Source organism: Panulirus ornatus, chromosome 63, assembly GCF_036320965.1.
Source record: "Panulirus ornatus isolate Po-2019 chromosome 63, ASM3632096v1, whole genome shotgun sequence".
NCBI classification, from domain to species: domain Eukaryota; kingdom Metazoa; phylum Arthropoda; class Malacostraca; order Decapoda; family Palinuridae; genus Panulirus; species Panulirus ornatus.
Window position 1 is genome coordinate 6836274 of NC_092286.1, and position 11091 is coordinate 6847364.

At 38.1% G+C, this 11091-nt stretch overlaps 2 protein-coding genes across 3 annotated transcripts; both read right to left on the reverse strand.

The window, feature by feature from the left end:
- Positions 1-2629: 2629 nt before the first annotated feature.
- Positions 2630-5270, reverse strand: LOC139745871 (complement C1q-like protein 4). Its single transcript, XM_071656505.1, has 5 exons — positions 5122-5270; positions 4915-5003; positions 4671-4740; positions 4458-4576; positions 2630-4334 (listed from the first exon to the last, which is right to left on the reverse strand). The coding sequence occupies exons 2-5, from the start codon at positions 5001-5003 to the stop codon at positions 4136-4138; spliced, it is 477 nt and encodes a 158-aa protein (XP_071512606.1). The 5' UTR covers positions 5122-5270; the 3' UTR covers positions 2630-4135.
- A 1248-nt stretch (positions 5271-6518) lies between these two features.
- On the reverse strand, positions 6519-7982 carry LOC139746058 (cerebellin-2-like). 2 transcript variants are annotated; one of them, XM_071656890.1, is made up of 5 exons: positions 7829-7982; positions 7625-7731; positions 7318-7387; positions 7111-7229; positions 6519-6946 (listed from the first exon to the last, which is right to left on the reverse strand). In XM_071656890.1, the coding sequence occupies exons 2-5, from the start codon at positions 7729-7731 to the stop codon at positions 6742-6744; spliced, it is 501 nt and encodes a 166-aa protein (XP_071512991.1). In that variant the 5' UTR covers positions 7829-7982; the 3' UTR covers positions 6519-6741. The 2 variants fall into 2 exon arrangements, with proteins under 2 accessions (XP_071512991.1, XP_071512992.1); XM_071656891.1 differs by having other exon boundaries at positions 7824-7878.
- Between the last annotated feature and the right edge of the window lie 3109 nt (positions 7983-11091).

Consider the following 11091-nt stretch of genomic DNA (forward strand, 5'->3'; position numbering starts at 1 on the left):
TGTCGCAGAGTACAGATCCAGGGTTGTGTGGATGTGATCCACCGTCCAATAAGATTAAATACAATAAACGTCCTGCACCAGACTACTCACTTGTCGTCGGGTGGCAACCACCATGCCGGGAAGGGCTAAATTGGCCCGTGATAAGAATTACACACACACACACACACACTCACACGGAAACACACACACACCACTCGGATACGCACACACACACAGACACACGCACACACACACGGACACACACACGCGAGCATGCACACACACACTCACACGGACACACACACACGCACACACACTTGGGTCTCTGTGGTCTATTGGTCCGCGTTACTGACTGTGAATCCGCGGGCCAGAGTAGAGGGTCGGACTACCACATGGGTTCGAATCTTGGGTATGGCAGTTGGCTTACACTCAACCCAGGTGTTCATCCTCCCCTTAGGGCTGGTGGATGAATAGGTACCTGGCTTAGGATAGTGTATGTGTGTGTGTGTGTGTGTGTGTGTAGGTTAGAAGCGATACATTTGACTATCGTGGAAGAGAGGAGAGTAAGATGTGACTTGATCACAACCTCCAATTTTCATGGGGTCAACAGCGAGTAGTTCTTCGAACTATGCAAAGACATAACCACAAACCACAACATAAAACAAGCAAGAAAATTGAGATTGATGATGGGAATGAATAATGAAACGATGAATTCTGTCAACACAAAAATATAAATAAAAAAAAAGGACATGACACTAGCAAATATTGAAGAGACGAGGCCCTGCGAGTGTAGCACTCCCTTCTTATACTGTACAAGTATGTGATCACAAATAGATGGTTATAAATAAGTAATGACAGTAAGTTGATGCCTAGCTTCCTCTACCCGGCTGAAGGCCAGGACCAGAATCTCTCGGGCTATTAGTACACACATGCAAATCTTGGTCTAAAGCAACAGAACAATGGAATGTTGGATGGGATATACAACCACGAATCATGAATACATTACCAGTCATTATCATAAGACAAAGACAACACCAACTGTTGATACAACATCGAACATCAATACAACACCAAGAGTAGATACAACACTAAGTTAAAATACATCGCTGAGCCTAAACAACATTGAACAAAAGTAAAACAGTGAACATCAATACAGCCCAGTGTGAATCCATCAGCGAACATTGATGAAGTGCAACGTAAATGCAGCTATGAATGCGATACAATACAGCTATAAGCTTAAACATCACAGCTCTGTTTACAGCACGACACAGCACCGAATGTAATCGTCACAGCACTGAATAGCAGTGATCGAAAGTGAAAGAGCACTGAAGCCATGCAACACAGCAGTGAACGTAGACAACAGTGCACATTGTAAGTGAAAACTGGAACGAATCATCAACAATACAAATACAGAAGGTAAACAATACAACAGTATAGACAGATCCGAGAAGAATTGATCATTGTCTACTGAACAAGGATCAATATCTATGCTGGATAAACAGATTTCATGTGAATGTAGTTCAAAACATTCTTCTGTCACTTATCCTGTGAAATCTTGGTCGAAATTCAGGTTTAGTTTTCATACGTCATAAGACTTACCCATTCTAAAGAAATGATGATTTCAACTGGTCTGAGGGAATATACAATCAGAGTTTGTGAATAAGACTTCATGAAAGTTATACACAATGCATTAAAGATCATTCTTTTTATAGAGATTATGTGCTTAATACCTATTTTACATCTTTCCTAAACGATAAACCAGTCTCACTTTATACTCGTGTCAGGATTAAATAACTTTAGCCATTGTCATAACGAAAACGAGTGAAAATCCTAGATGAGCACCCATATATACACAAACTTAGTCACTTTCTTTACCGTCTGCATGTCATAATCATTCAACACCTCCCATCATGAAGGTCAAATGTATTCTTCAACCTACAGCACGTACTCCTTCGTCAGCCAGGGTCAGTACCGTCAGTAAAGCTTACCGTGACAAGATTCAACTCCACCAGTCGGGTATAGTGGGGGCTGGGTTGCCGCTGGTGTTAGAAGGTACTATGCACACGCTCGTGGTCTGCCCTGGCACCCGTCTTAGTCACGCGAGCCCACAGTTGGAGTAAATCGACCTCCTCCGTCAACGTAAATTGAATATTTACCTATTCATGCGTCGAACCGAACCTCCTACAGAGCAGAGCCAACTATAACACGACTTCGCCTTATTCACCTCACCTCCAAACGCCAGGGTGGTTCCGTAATTGGAATCCTTGTTAAATATTTTCCACTTTGAAAAAAAGATTTCTACTGAGAGAATTACGGTCGGGTAATTTGATTTGGGAGAGTTTCGTACAGGGAAGGACAGACTGAGGAAATTTTTGTGAAGGTTTCGTGATCTGACGAATGCTTATCCTCTCGTTTTAAAGTCTTTCACTTATCTTGGAAATGTTCGCGATTTTTCGTAGTCATTTTAGTAAAGGAATTTTTCATAGGTTTATAGGAAACTTACGCTTCGAGGGTTTTCATGAGGGAAAATTCGTTCAGCGAATCAACAGAAACGCAAAAATGACATTGGTCGAGGGTTAGTTTGTATGCCCTGCGTGTCATGGCTTATAATCATTTGAGATTAGAAGGTTTAGACGCAAAACAGCAAGACTAAGAGAATCCAGTCTTCTTTATTGAAATTGATAACATATGGAGTAGACTCGACATCATAGATTATATAATATACACAGTATAGACTGAAGGCTTCGAAACTACGCCATACATATCTACCAGTGTATGACGTATTACAGACACTTAGCGACAGTGGTTCGTCATCGCTTCTACAAATAAAAAAAACCGGAGATTTAATTCAAAATATTCTAGCAACCTTTGTAACGATCCAAAACCAGCCATACCACATCCGTGTTCAGTGGGTAAAATTCATTGGCCATGCATTTCTGTACGTCTCGTTACACCCCTGGTTCAAGCTGTATCAAGCCTTGTGACCGCTGCTTAGAGAGACAAAGCTTTTAAAGTTTTTCAAGGCCGATCATAGAGTCTAGTTTTCCGTGTCGCTTAAGCGCTAAGATTAATTATTATTACTCCTTCCGTAATCTAGGGTTCAAAATTGCAGCTAAACATCAAACCCATCTGGTGCTTAATCACACACTGCTGGTATTAGTTATCTGGCCGAAGAGAACAGCGGAACAAACGCACGAAGTCATAGACAACGCGATCCCGTTAGCGCTAATTAATACACACCAATTAGCCCTATGTAAACAGCATCACAGGGTCGGAATACGAGGAAAGGACTTTGCCTCGTTCTAATCCCCGATACTCCATTGGTGCCTCATGAACCCTCAAGTAGAAAATTTGATGTCATGAAACTATTTTTTTTTTCTCTCCCAAGTTAATTGGTCTCATCTCCTGGTTACAAGGAGGTTCACTCGTGCTATTGTGCCGTTGAACAGCAATTTGCACAACATTGTTCATTTCACTATATCTCCTACAATAGCAGCTGAACCTGTTCCATCAATGATACATTTGAGATCAATGTCTATATAGATTAAAATAATGTATATAGACAGACGAATTTAATATGCGAACTAATATAATACATTACTGTAGCTGAATGTATACATGTAGACTAAGCAGAAGGCACTTTTAATTCCAAAAGGGTTCAATATTCATCAAGATATCTAAACTTTAGAAAATGACAAGGAAAAAAAAAAAAAACTATCAAATAATTACATACATATTTCAGACCAAGGCATAGTTATAAGCATGCTAGGATAATATTCGGGTTAAAATACGTCTCCAGAACCATCGTCAAATTCCATTGAAGCTCTGCATATGATCACTTAATCCAAATGGTTTAGTGTGCTCGAACGTTTCCAGTAGCCAATGATTTTGACAAGAATCTGCAACTTACTCCAGGATGGTCAAATATACACAATGTTCAAGTGTTTAAGTTCCATTTGTCACCAGAACTTTTACGTTTTATTCATGTTTGAACAAAACTGAATACTTTATATGTAGTCAAAACAAGACCTTATTCGTTCTAATTTTCAAGGATTTCTGCGCACTTTTGAAACCACGAAACAAATTTATGCAAACTTACAAATCCTTAAGCATTCAAAACCCAAACAAGTCAAAAAAAAAAGATCGAATCGGGCTTTTAAAACTGAAAGACAATAAATCCAGTGAAGGTGGTGTACGACGCATGGCGCGGCTCGTAGATCTTGCCTTGCTGGAGCTGCAGGGCAATGATGTCTCCCCTACGTAACTCCAAGAACGCTGAATTGGAACCATGTTTCAGAAAACCCGTCGTTCCATAAGCAGTCACTTGGTACTCTTTGTTCTTCACCAGCGCCATCCTGCAGGTCGTAGAAATTGAAATAAGAACTTGAACAAAGTTTGCAATAGATTAATAAAGGATTATATTACAGGTTGGGTTAGAGTGAACATGAGAACCATTTGGAGAGATGAACGGGACATACGTGAAATCAGATCCTTCGTCTGAGATCGCGTGGAATATGAAGAAGTAACCACCATTGACAGGAGCCTCGAACTCGCTCGTTTGGCTGTTCCATCCGCCTCCCAAATTGGTGAGGACATCCTGGGGGGAGGGAACGAGATATAGAAAATAGGGCATTTACACTGTAATGGGAAACTTGTTCAGTATCCAAGATGAACTAGTGACAGAGTAATACCTGGAAGTGTACATGAGCGAAGGCTTCAAGCTTTTCAGTGGCTTTCTTAACTGTAAACGCAACATCGCCACTGGAAAAGATAGATAAGTAACAGTTACGATTAAACAGATTCGAAGAAAATATTACGGAATAAAACACTAAAATCATGAAGATACAATACGTATGACAATTTGAAAGTATCTCAAACGTTTCCAGAGGTATTAGACATTTCATTAGATACTAAATAACTTAATATAAAACTTACAATGACGATGGCGGCCGAAGATCAATTTGACATTCAGATTCAATTGTTAAAGCCAAAAGAAACGCCGTCAAACACTCAATCCTCTTCATCTATCAAGAAATATAGACGACTTAAATTTCATATCCTATCGCATCAAACAAAATTACATATATCCCACGAACAATGCCTAATGTTTTTACGGATCCAAAATAAAGAAAGAAACATTACCTTCCACTATTTTCAGAACACAGCAGTAGAATACCCGCTTCATCCACGTTCCTCAGACTCTAAACAGCAACTCTTGCTATTCCTCAGCGGCCCATATTTATAACCTCCCAACAAGGACATGCGATACAGAGCTCCAACTACGAGCAGAGAGCAGATCGAGTTGTCATAAGTGCAATAACACATTTGTGCTGCCATCTGTTGGGGGAAATATTTACGAGAATGGTTATGTGTCATCAGGTGATGAGAATTGAAACTCTGAACGGTACACAAATATTTTTCGAAGCAGCGTCGAAGCGCCAGAGTTCAAGACACGCTTCTGACTCATTATCTTTCCTCCCGACAGTTGAGCTGTGATAATGGTAATAAGTAATTTATCCAGTGCACATGACAGTAGGTTTATTGATGAAAACTAATGTACGGAAACAGAGCCTCAGTGGTGTGGGAGTTAGCGTCATGAACCGTGTTATCACGGGCGAGCCCTGGTTCGACCCGCTTATGTATATGAATAAAAAGTATAAATCAAGTGAGCTTATTTGTCTAAGCTTTAATGAACACTGCTGTGAGGAAAAAACTTCTGTTAGAAAATAAAAGATACTGGTATAATCAAATACTAAAGAAATGAATTCAATTCCTCATAGCTCGCTCGCTGGCCATTCAACCCTACAAACCAATGGAATTCAAACAGCAACAGACCTTCGGGTCCTTTCGAGGTTGTTTGCGATAACGGGAGATCATTAGAAACCCAGTGTGGTATAAGTTAAAAAAGATTTCAGAAAATAACTTACATATTGTCAATATTAACGAGGAGGTGCAAGTATTTTAAGTATTATAAAGATAACGACGTAACGATACACTGATACGTTCTATGTATTTGCCTCGTACGAGACGGACTCTGGCTCAAACGTACCTTTGAACTTTCATGGAGTCCAAGAACATCAAGATATTGACATACGATGCGAGGAAAGTGGATAAAATAGCAATTTTTGCAGATTAGCATGGATACAAAAACGTTTCATGTAAACGTTGGCACCTTGAACATCAGTGATTGTTTTGATTTGTCTCAATTTTAGAGACTGGCCACCAGAGAGGTAGGTAGGAACAGATTTAGGAAACATCGGACGATGATGGAAAGAAACACGAAATTAGCAAGGATCTCTATGCGAGAAAAGGAAGATTTTTTTTAGGAATTGTAAATAGATTTACATTCTATATATATATATATATATATATATATTTTCTTTTAATAGAAATAAGAGTTTTTAAAGTTATACTTTGCAGCGTGGAGGATTATTGTAGGTTAAATTGCTAAAACTTTGAAATGTTAGAAATTGTCAGTAGGAGAAATTATGTATCTTTTCTAAAAAATATATAAACATGCGAAAGAAAAAAAAAACAAATTAAGTTATTTTTTTATTCAGATAATGGAGTTTATTAACATCAACGTTCTTAAGTGTACAACATCAAAGATTACTTATCAGGTTTCAGTTTAGAAAATCGAAACTTACAGGACAAAGAATTCTGTATATCTATAGTGTTTAAGAGAAATAAAAGCAGGTCCGTTAAATTGCACCATTCTTTAGATTTTTGTCCAAAATTAGATTTCAGCGAAAGTACTGTTATTTAGTCATAATTTAAAACCAAAAATCCGCTGAAAGTAGTGTAGGCTTCGTTTCGTGGATGTTCATAGATTTCGCCTTCTGCAATCTCAAGATGGATACGGTCACGTTTGCGAAGTTCCAGGAACACGGAGCTAGAGCCGTGTTCATAGGACCCGCGGGTACCGTATGCAGTCACCTGGGTTCGGTCATTCTTCATCAAATCTATTCTGAAAGTTTACGAGAAAGATCATTGACGATAGATTAATAAAAAGTTTAATGGTCTTGAATTATTTTACAGTGAAAATGCTTTTGATAGGCGTTACTTTTTAAAGAAATTTCATATACGTGTGAATTTCAAAAGGGACTGATAATACCTGAAATAATGACTTACTGAAAGCTACTTCGTTCGGCGGAGACTGCGTGGAAGATGAAGAAGTACCCTCCGTTAAGTGGGGCTATGAACTCTGATGTACTGTGTTTCCAGCCACCACCCAGGTTAGTGAGGACGTCCTGTAGGATAGTTAGCAATGTTTCAGGTACATTTGTAAGGTTTGTCAATACGGAATTTAAATATAGTATTGTAAAGGAAGTATAATACCTCAAAGTGAAGGCGAGAAGGAGCTCTTAAATGCTCTGTTGCTTTTCTGACGCTAAAGGCAACGTCTCCTCTGGAAAAAGGATACCAATGATAGAGAATCAGATTAGAAAATGAATGTAGGACTAACATTTAAATTCATGCTGTAATTTCGAATTAATCATTAGAAGTTTATAGAAGGTATTGGATCTTCATTCGCCTACAAAGTTGTCCTAGACAGAGAATCCACACACATAACGACCAAGATTATTTGTATACAAAATTGGGTTATTGCAGTTATCATATGTAGTTACCAGGACAATAGACTTACCTGATTGATGGAGGCCGCCTTATTGATTCACCTTGAGAAGATTCTTGCGCTTCAATAATGGAAAACGAAGCCACAAGAACCCAAATCAATCCAACGATTTTCGACATCTAGAAATAGAATTCATAAATAGATATACATCCTAAAACATGTAAACTTCATGTACTTCAATAGCCACAAACAAAATATTAATTTATATAACCTTGCCTTTTTCTTTTTAACGTTCACAAACACCAACACAATCCTTGTTTTCTGAACAGCAGTAAAAGACTGAAGAAAATTTGCCAGTCGGGCCTGTATTTATATGCGAGCGGTAATATTCTTTTTTTTTTTTTTCCCTAGGTGGTAAGGGGCGATATCTATTGACTGCGGAATGGTCATTAAGCCTGAGATTGTGTGACAGCCCTAACACGTTCCGAGTGCACGATACTGGAGCTCTAAGCTTAACAAGAAGCTTGTATACATGTGTGGGTCGGGATGACAGTGAATCAGCTCGTTATAGCATTTTTACCAGTCATGTAACAAGAACACAAGGGAGGTCATCCTGTGTTTAAATGGCTGCTAAACGTGTCCGAATAACAAAGCCAAAACTATTCTCCTCTGTCTTGTGCTGCCATCTTTAGGGGGAAAGGTGTACTATAAAGGAGTGATGAGAGTCGATGCGATGGTCGAAGCCCAGAAAAGTTTCCGAAAACAGCTTCGGAGCGCTTGAGTTCGTAACAATCTTCTCACTCACTCTCCCCTGCTAGAAGCCTTGTAATAATTGCGATATTCATAATGTTTCTATGCATCAAGTGTAATTTAGTAAGTATTTCAACACATAAAGGGTTTATCATATAGGTAGCTTTCTACTGTGATCAGAAAACCTGCCAGAAGTTCGAAATACCGAGACACTGAAACGAAGCGCTTCTTGGCATTCTGCTCACTGAATGTAGTTATTTAACAGCAAATGAAAGCTTCGTGTGCTCGAGTATTTTATATATATATATATATATATATATATATATATATATATATATATATATATATATATATATATATTTTCACTAGTCATGTAACAAGAACACAAGAGAGGTAATCCTGTTTTTAAATGGCTGCTAAACGCGTCTCAATAACAAAAGAAAAACATTGTCCTCTGTCTTGTGCTGCCATCTTTAGGGGGAAAGGTACACTATAAAGGAGTGATGAGAGTCGAAGCGATGGTCGAAGCCCAGAACAGTTTCCGAAAACAGCTTCGGAGCGCTTGAGTTCGAAACAATCTTCTCACTCCCCTGCTAGAAGCCTTGTAATAATTGCGATATTCATAATACTTCTATGCATTAGTGTAATTTAGTAAGTATTTCAACACATAAAGGGTTTATCATATAGGTAGCTTTCTACTGTGCTCAGGAAACCTGCCAGAAGTTCGAAATACTGAGACACTGAAACGAAACGCTTCTTGGCTTTCTGCTCACTGAAACTAATGGCTTAACAGCAAATGAAAGCTTCGTGTGCTCAAGTATTTTATATATATATATATATATATATATATATATATATATATATATATATATATATATATATACGAAGCTCGTACACAAACAGGAACTATTTCATTAAATTTATTGACAAGGCAAAATGATTCTACACAAGACAAACCGTAGATAAAGAGAAGCCTCGTACTGAATTACTTCTGAAAGTTGTTTATCAACAAGGTTGTTATCCTGATCATTAAATCTAAATCTATCAGGACTCATCTGTCTACATCATCGGCGTTTCTAGCAGATGGCGGCTTAAGAAGTCCTGGACCCCACATACGACTCTGTCATCAGACTTTGATCCTATTTCACGCGAATTCATAAAGCGTTTTACCCATTGTGTTGGAAGGTGTGATCCTGGTTGCATATGCACCGCTGACCAGTTTTGAAAGAGCGATTGAAACGGCATCAGTTACCTCATTGTTAACCTTCAACCCGAAGAGTTTTTCTTTCAAATGAAAGTATTACACATGTGACACGATATTGTAAAACAAGACATAATCTTATTGTATTCTATTATCATTATTATCATTATTACCATTATCATTATATCATTATTATTGTTATTATTATTACTATTACCATTATCATTATTAATACTATTATTATCATTGTCATTATTATTGTCATTATTATTACTATTACCATTATCATTATTAACACTATTATTATCATTGTCATTATTATTGTCATTATTATTACTGTTACCATTATCATCATTAATACTATCATTATCATTGTCATTATTATTATCATTATGATGATGATGATGATAATGATGATGAAGAGGATGGTGATGATGATGATCCTCTGTCCCCTCCACACATCATGGTTACCTCAGATGAGAAACTTAATATTTCAGAAAATACAAGAAAGTCTTAGAACGGCCAAAACCTCCTTGGAAAGATGATATCCATCAATATACATATATATTTTTTTTCATGAATACCTGGAACGCTTGAAAATAGTATTTTCATTGATTTCATATCCGTGTTCTGTTCCTTATTGTCAAAAGACGGAACCAAATATCCACATCAACTTTAGAATATTTCTTGATTGCCCACATGTATTGTGAGAATGTATGTGGCCTTCGACTATAATTCATAACACCTGAAGGTGCTTTTTTTTTTTTTAGGTTTTAAGTGATTTCTTAAGGTGATAGATGTAGCTTGACGCCCCTTTAAGTGGGTAGGCCTACAGCCCAAACAACCAGTCAACAAACCAACTCGGTGATTTGCTTTCGAGAAGATGAATCAACCAACATTTCATGATTATTTTTACTTTAAAGACCTATGATGATAGATCACATTCTAAATCAGTTTCAGACATGCTGTGCTCTTAGTCACATTAGCTCAAAGTTGTTTGTGTCTTTGGCATTGTTTGCAGCAGGTGTTTGTACGTCTAGTTATGTTTGCCCAGTTCCACACGTCCAATTTTGGATGTGTTCTTCGTTATTTTGACTTATGTAATGTAATCTTTGGTCATCATCTGCCAACCTAATCACTGTAATGTGATTCAGCTTCTTGAATTACCTTTACATCGTTTCATTTATAAGACCTGTCTCTTGTGCTTCCCGGCTTCAATTTTCTCTCCGTCCTGAATTCTGAAGATCCTTTCCTTTCAAATTATGTCTTTGGTTGACCCACAACCAAATCACAAAAGTTTTGAGTTCCTGCTGAGGTGTCGTTACTCACCCGACATGAGTGCCATAACTTGGCTGAACCCAAAAGACACGACCATGTTTACGAACTCAGCACTAGGAAAGTACCACAGCCAATATTTCCTCTCAGCTGCACTTTTTCAAAGCCTCCGCCTGACGACTTACTGTACTCATGATGCCCTTGTCAGCTTCCTTGTTGACCTTCAACTACTACACTCTCACAGGATCCTCAACACGACCAGGGAATGACTTTCTATGTCGTTCGTCGATGCAGGACACAGGAGGAGGAGGAA

Bases quoted from the DNA above. Each gene is read 5' to 3' on its own strand.
- LOC139745871 (XM_071656505.1), bottom strand. From the start codon at position 5,003: ATGAAGAGGATTGAGTGTTTGACGGCGTTTCTTTTGGCTTTAACAATT. The intron at 4,741-4,914 runs GTAAGTTTTATA...TATCTTTTCCAG, and splicing joins CTTCGGCCGCCATCGTCATT to TGGCGATGTTGCGTTTACAG. The intron at 4,335-4,457 runs GTATGTCCCGTT...TACGACCTGCAG, and splicing joins GACGAAGGATCTGATTTCAC to GATGGCGCTGGTGAAGAACA.
- LOC139746058 (XM_071656890.1), bottom strand. From the start codon at position 7,731: ATGTCGAAAATCGTTGGATTGATTTGGGTTCTTGTGGCTTCGTTTTCC. The intron at 7,388-7,624 runs GTAAGTCTATTG...TCCTTTTTCCAG, and splicing joins AGGCGGCCTCCATCAATCAG to AGGAGACGTTGCCTTTAGCG. The intron at 7,230-7,317 runs GTATTATACTTC...ACTATCCTACAG, and splicing joins CTTCTCGCCTTCACTTTGAG to GACGTCCTCACTAACCTGGG.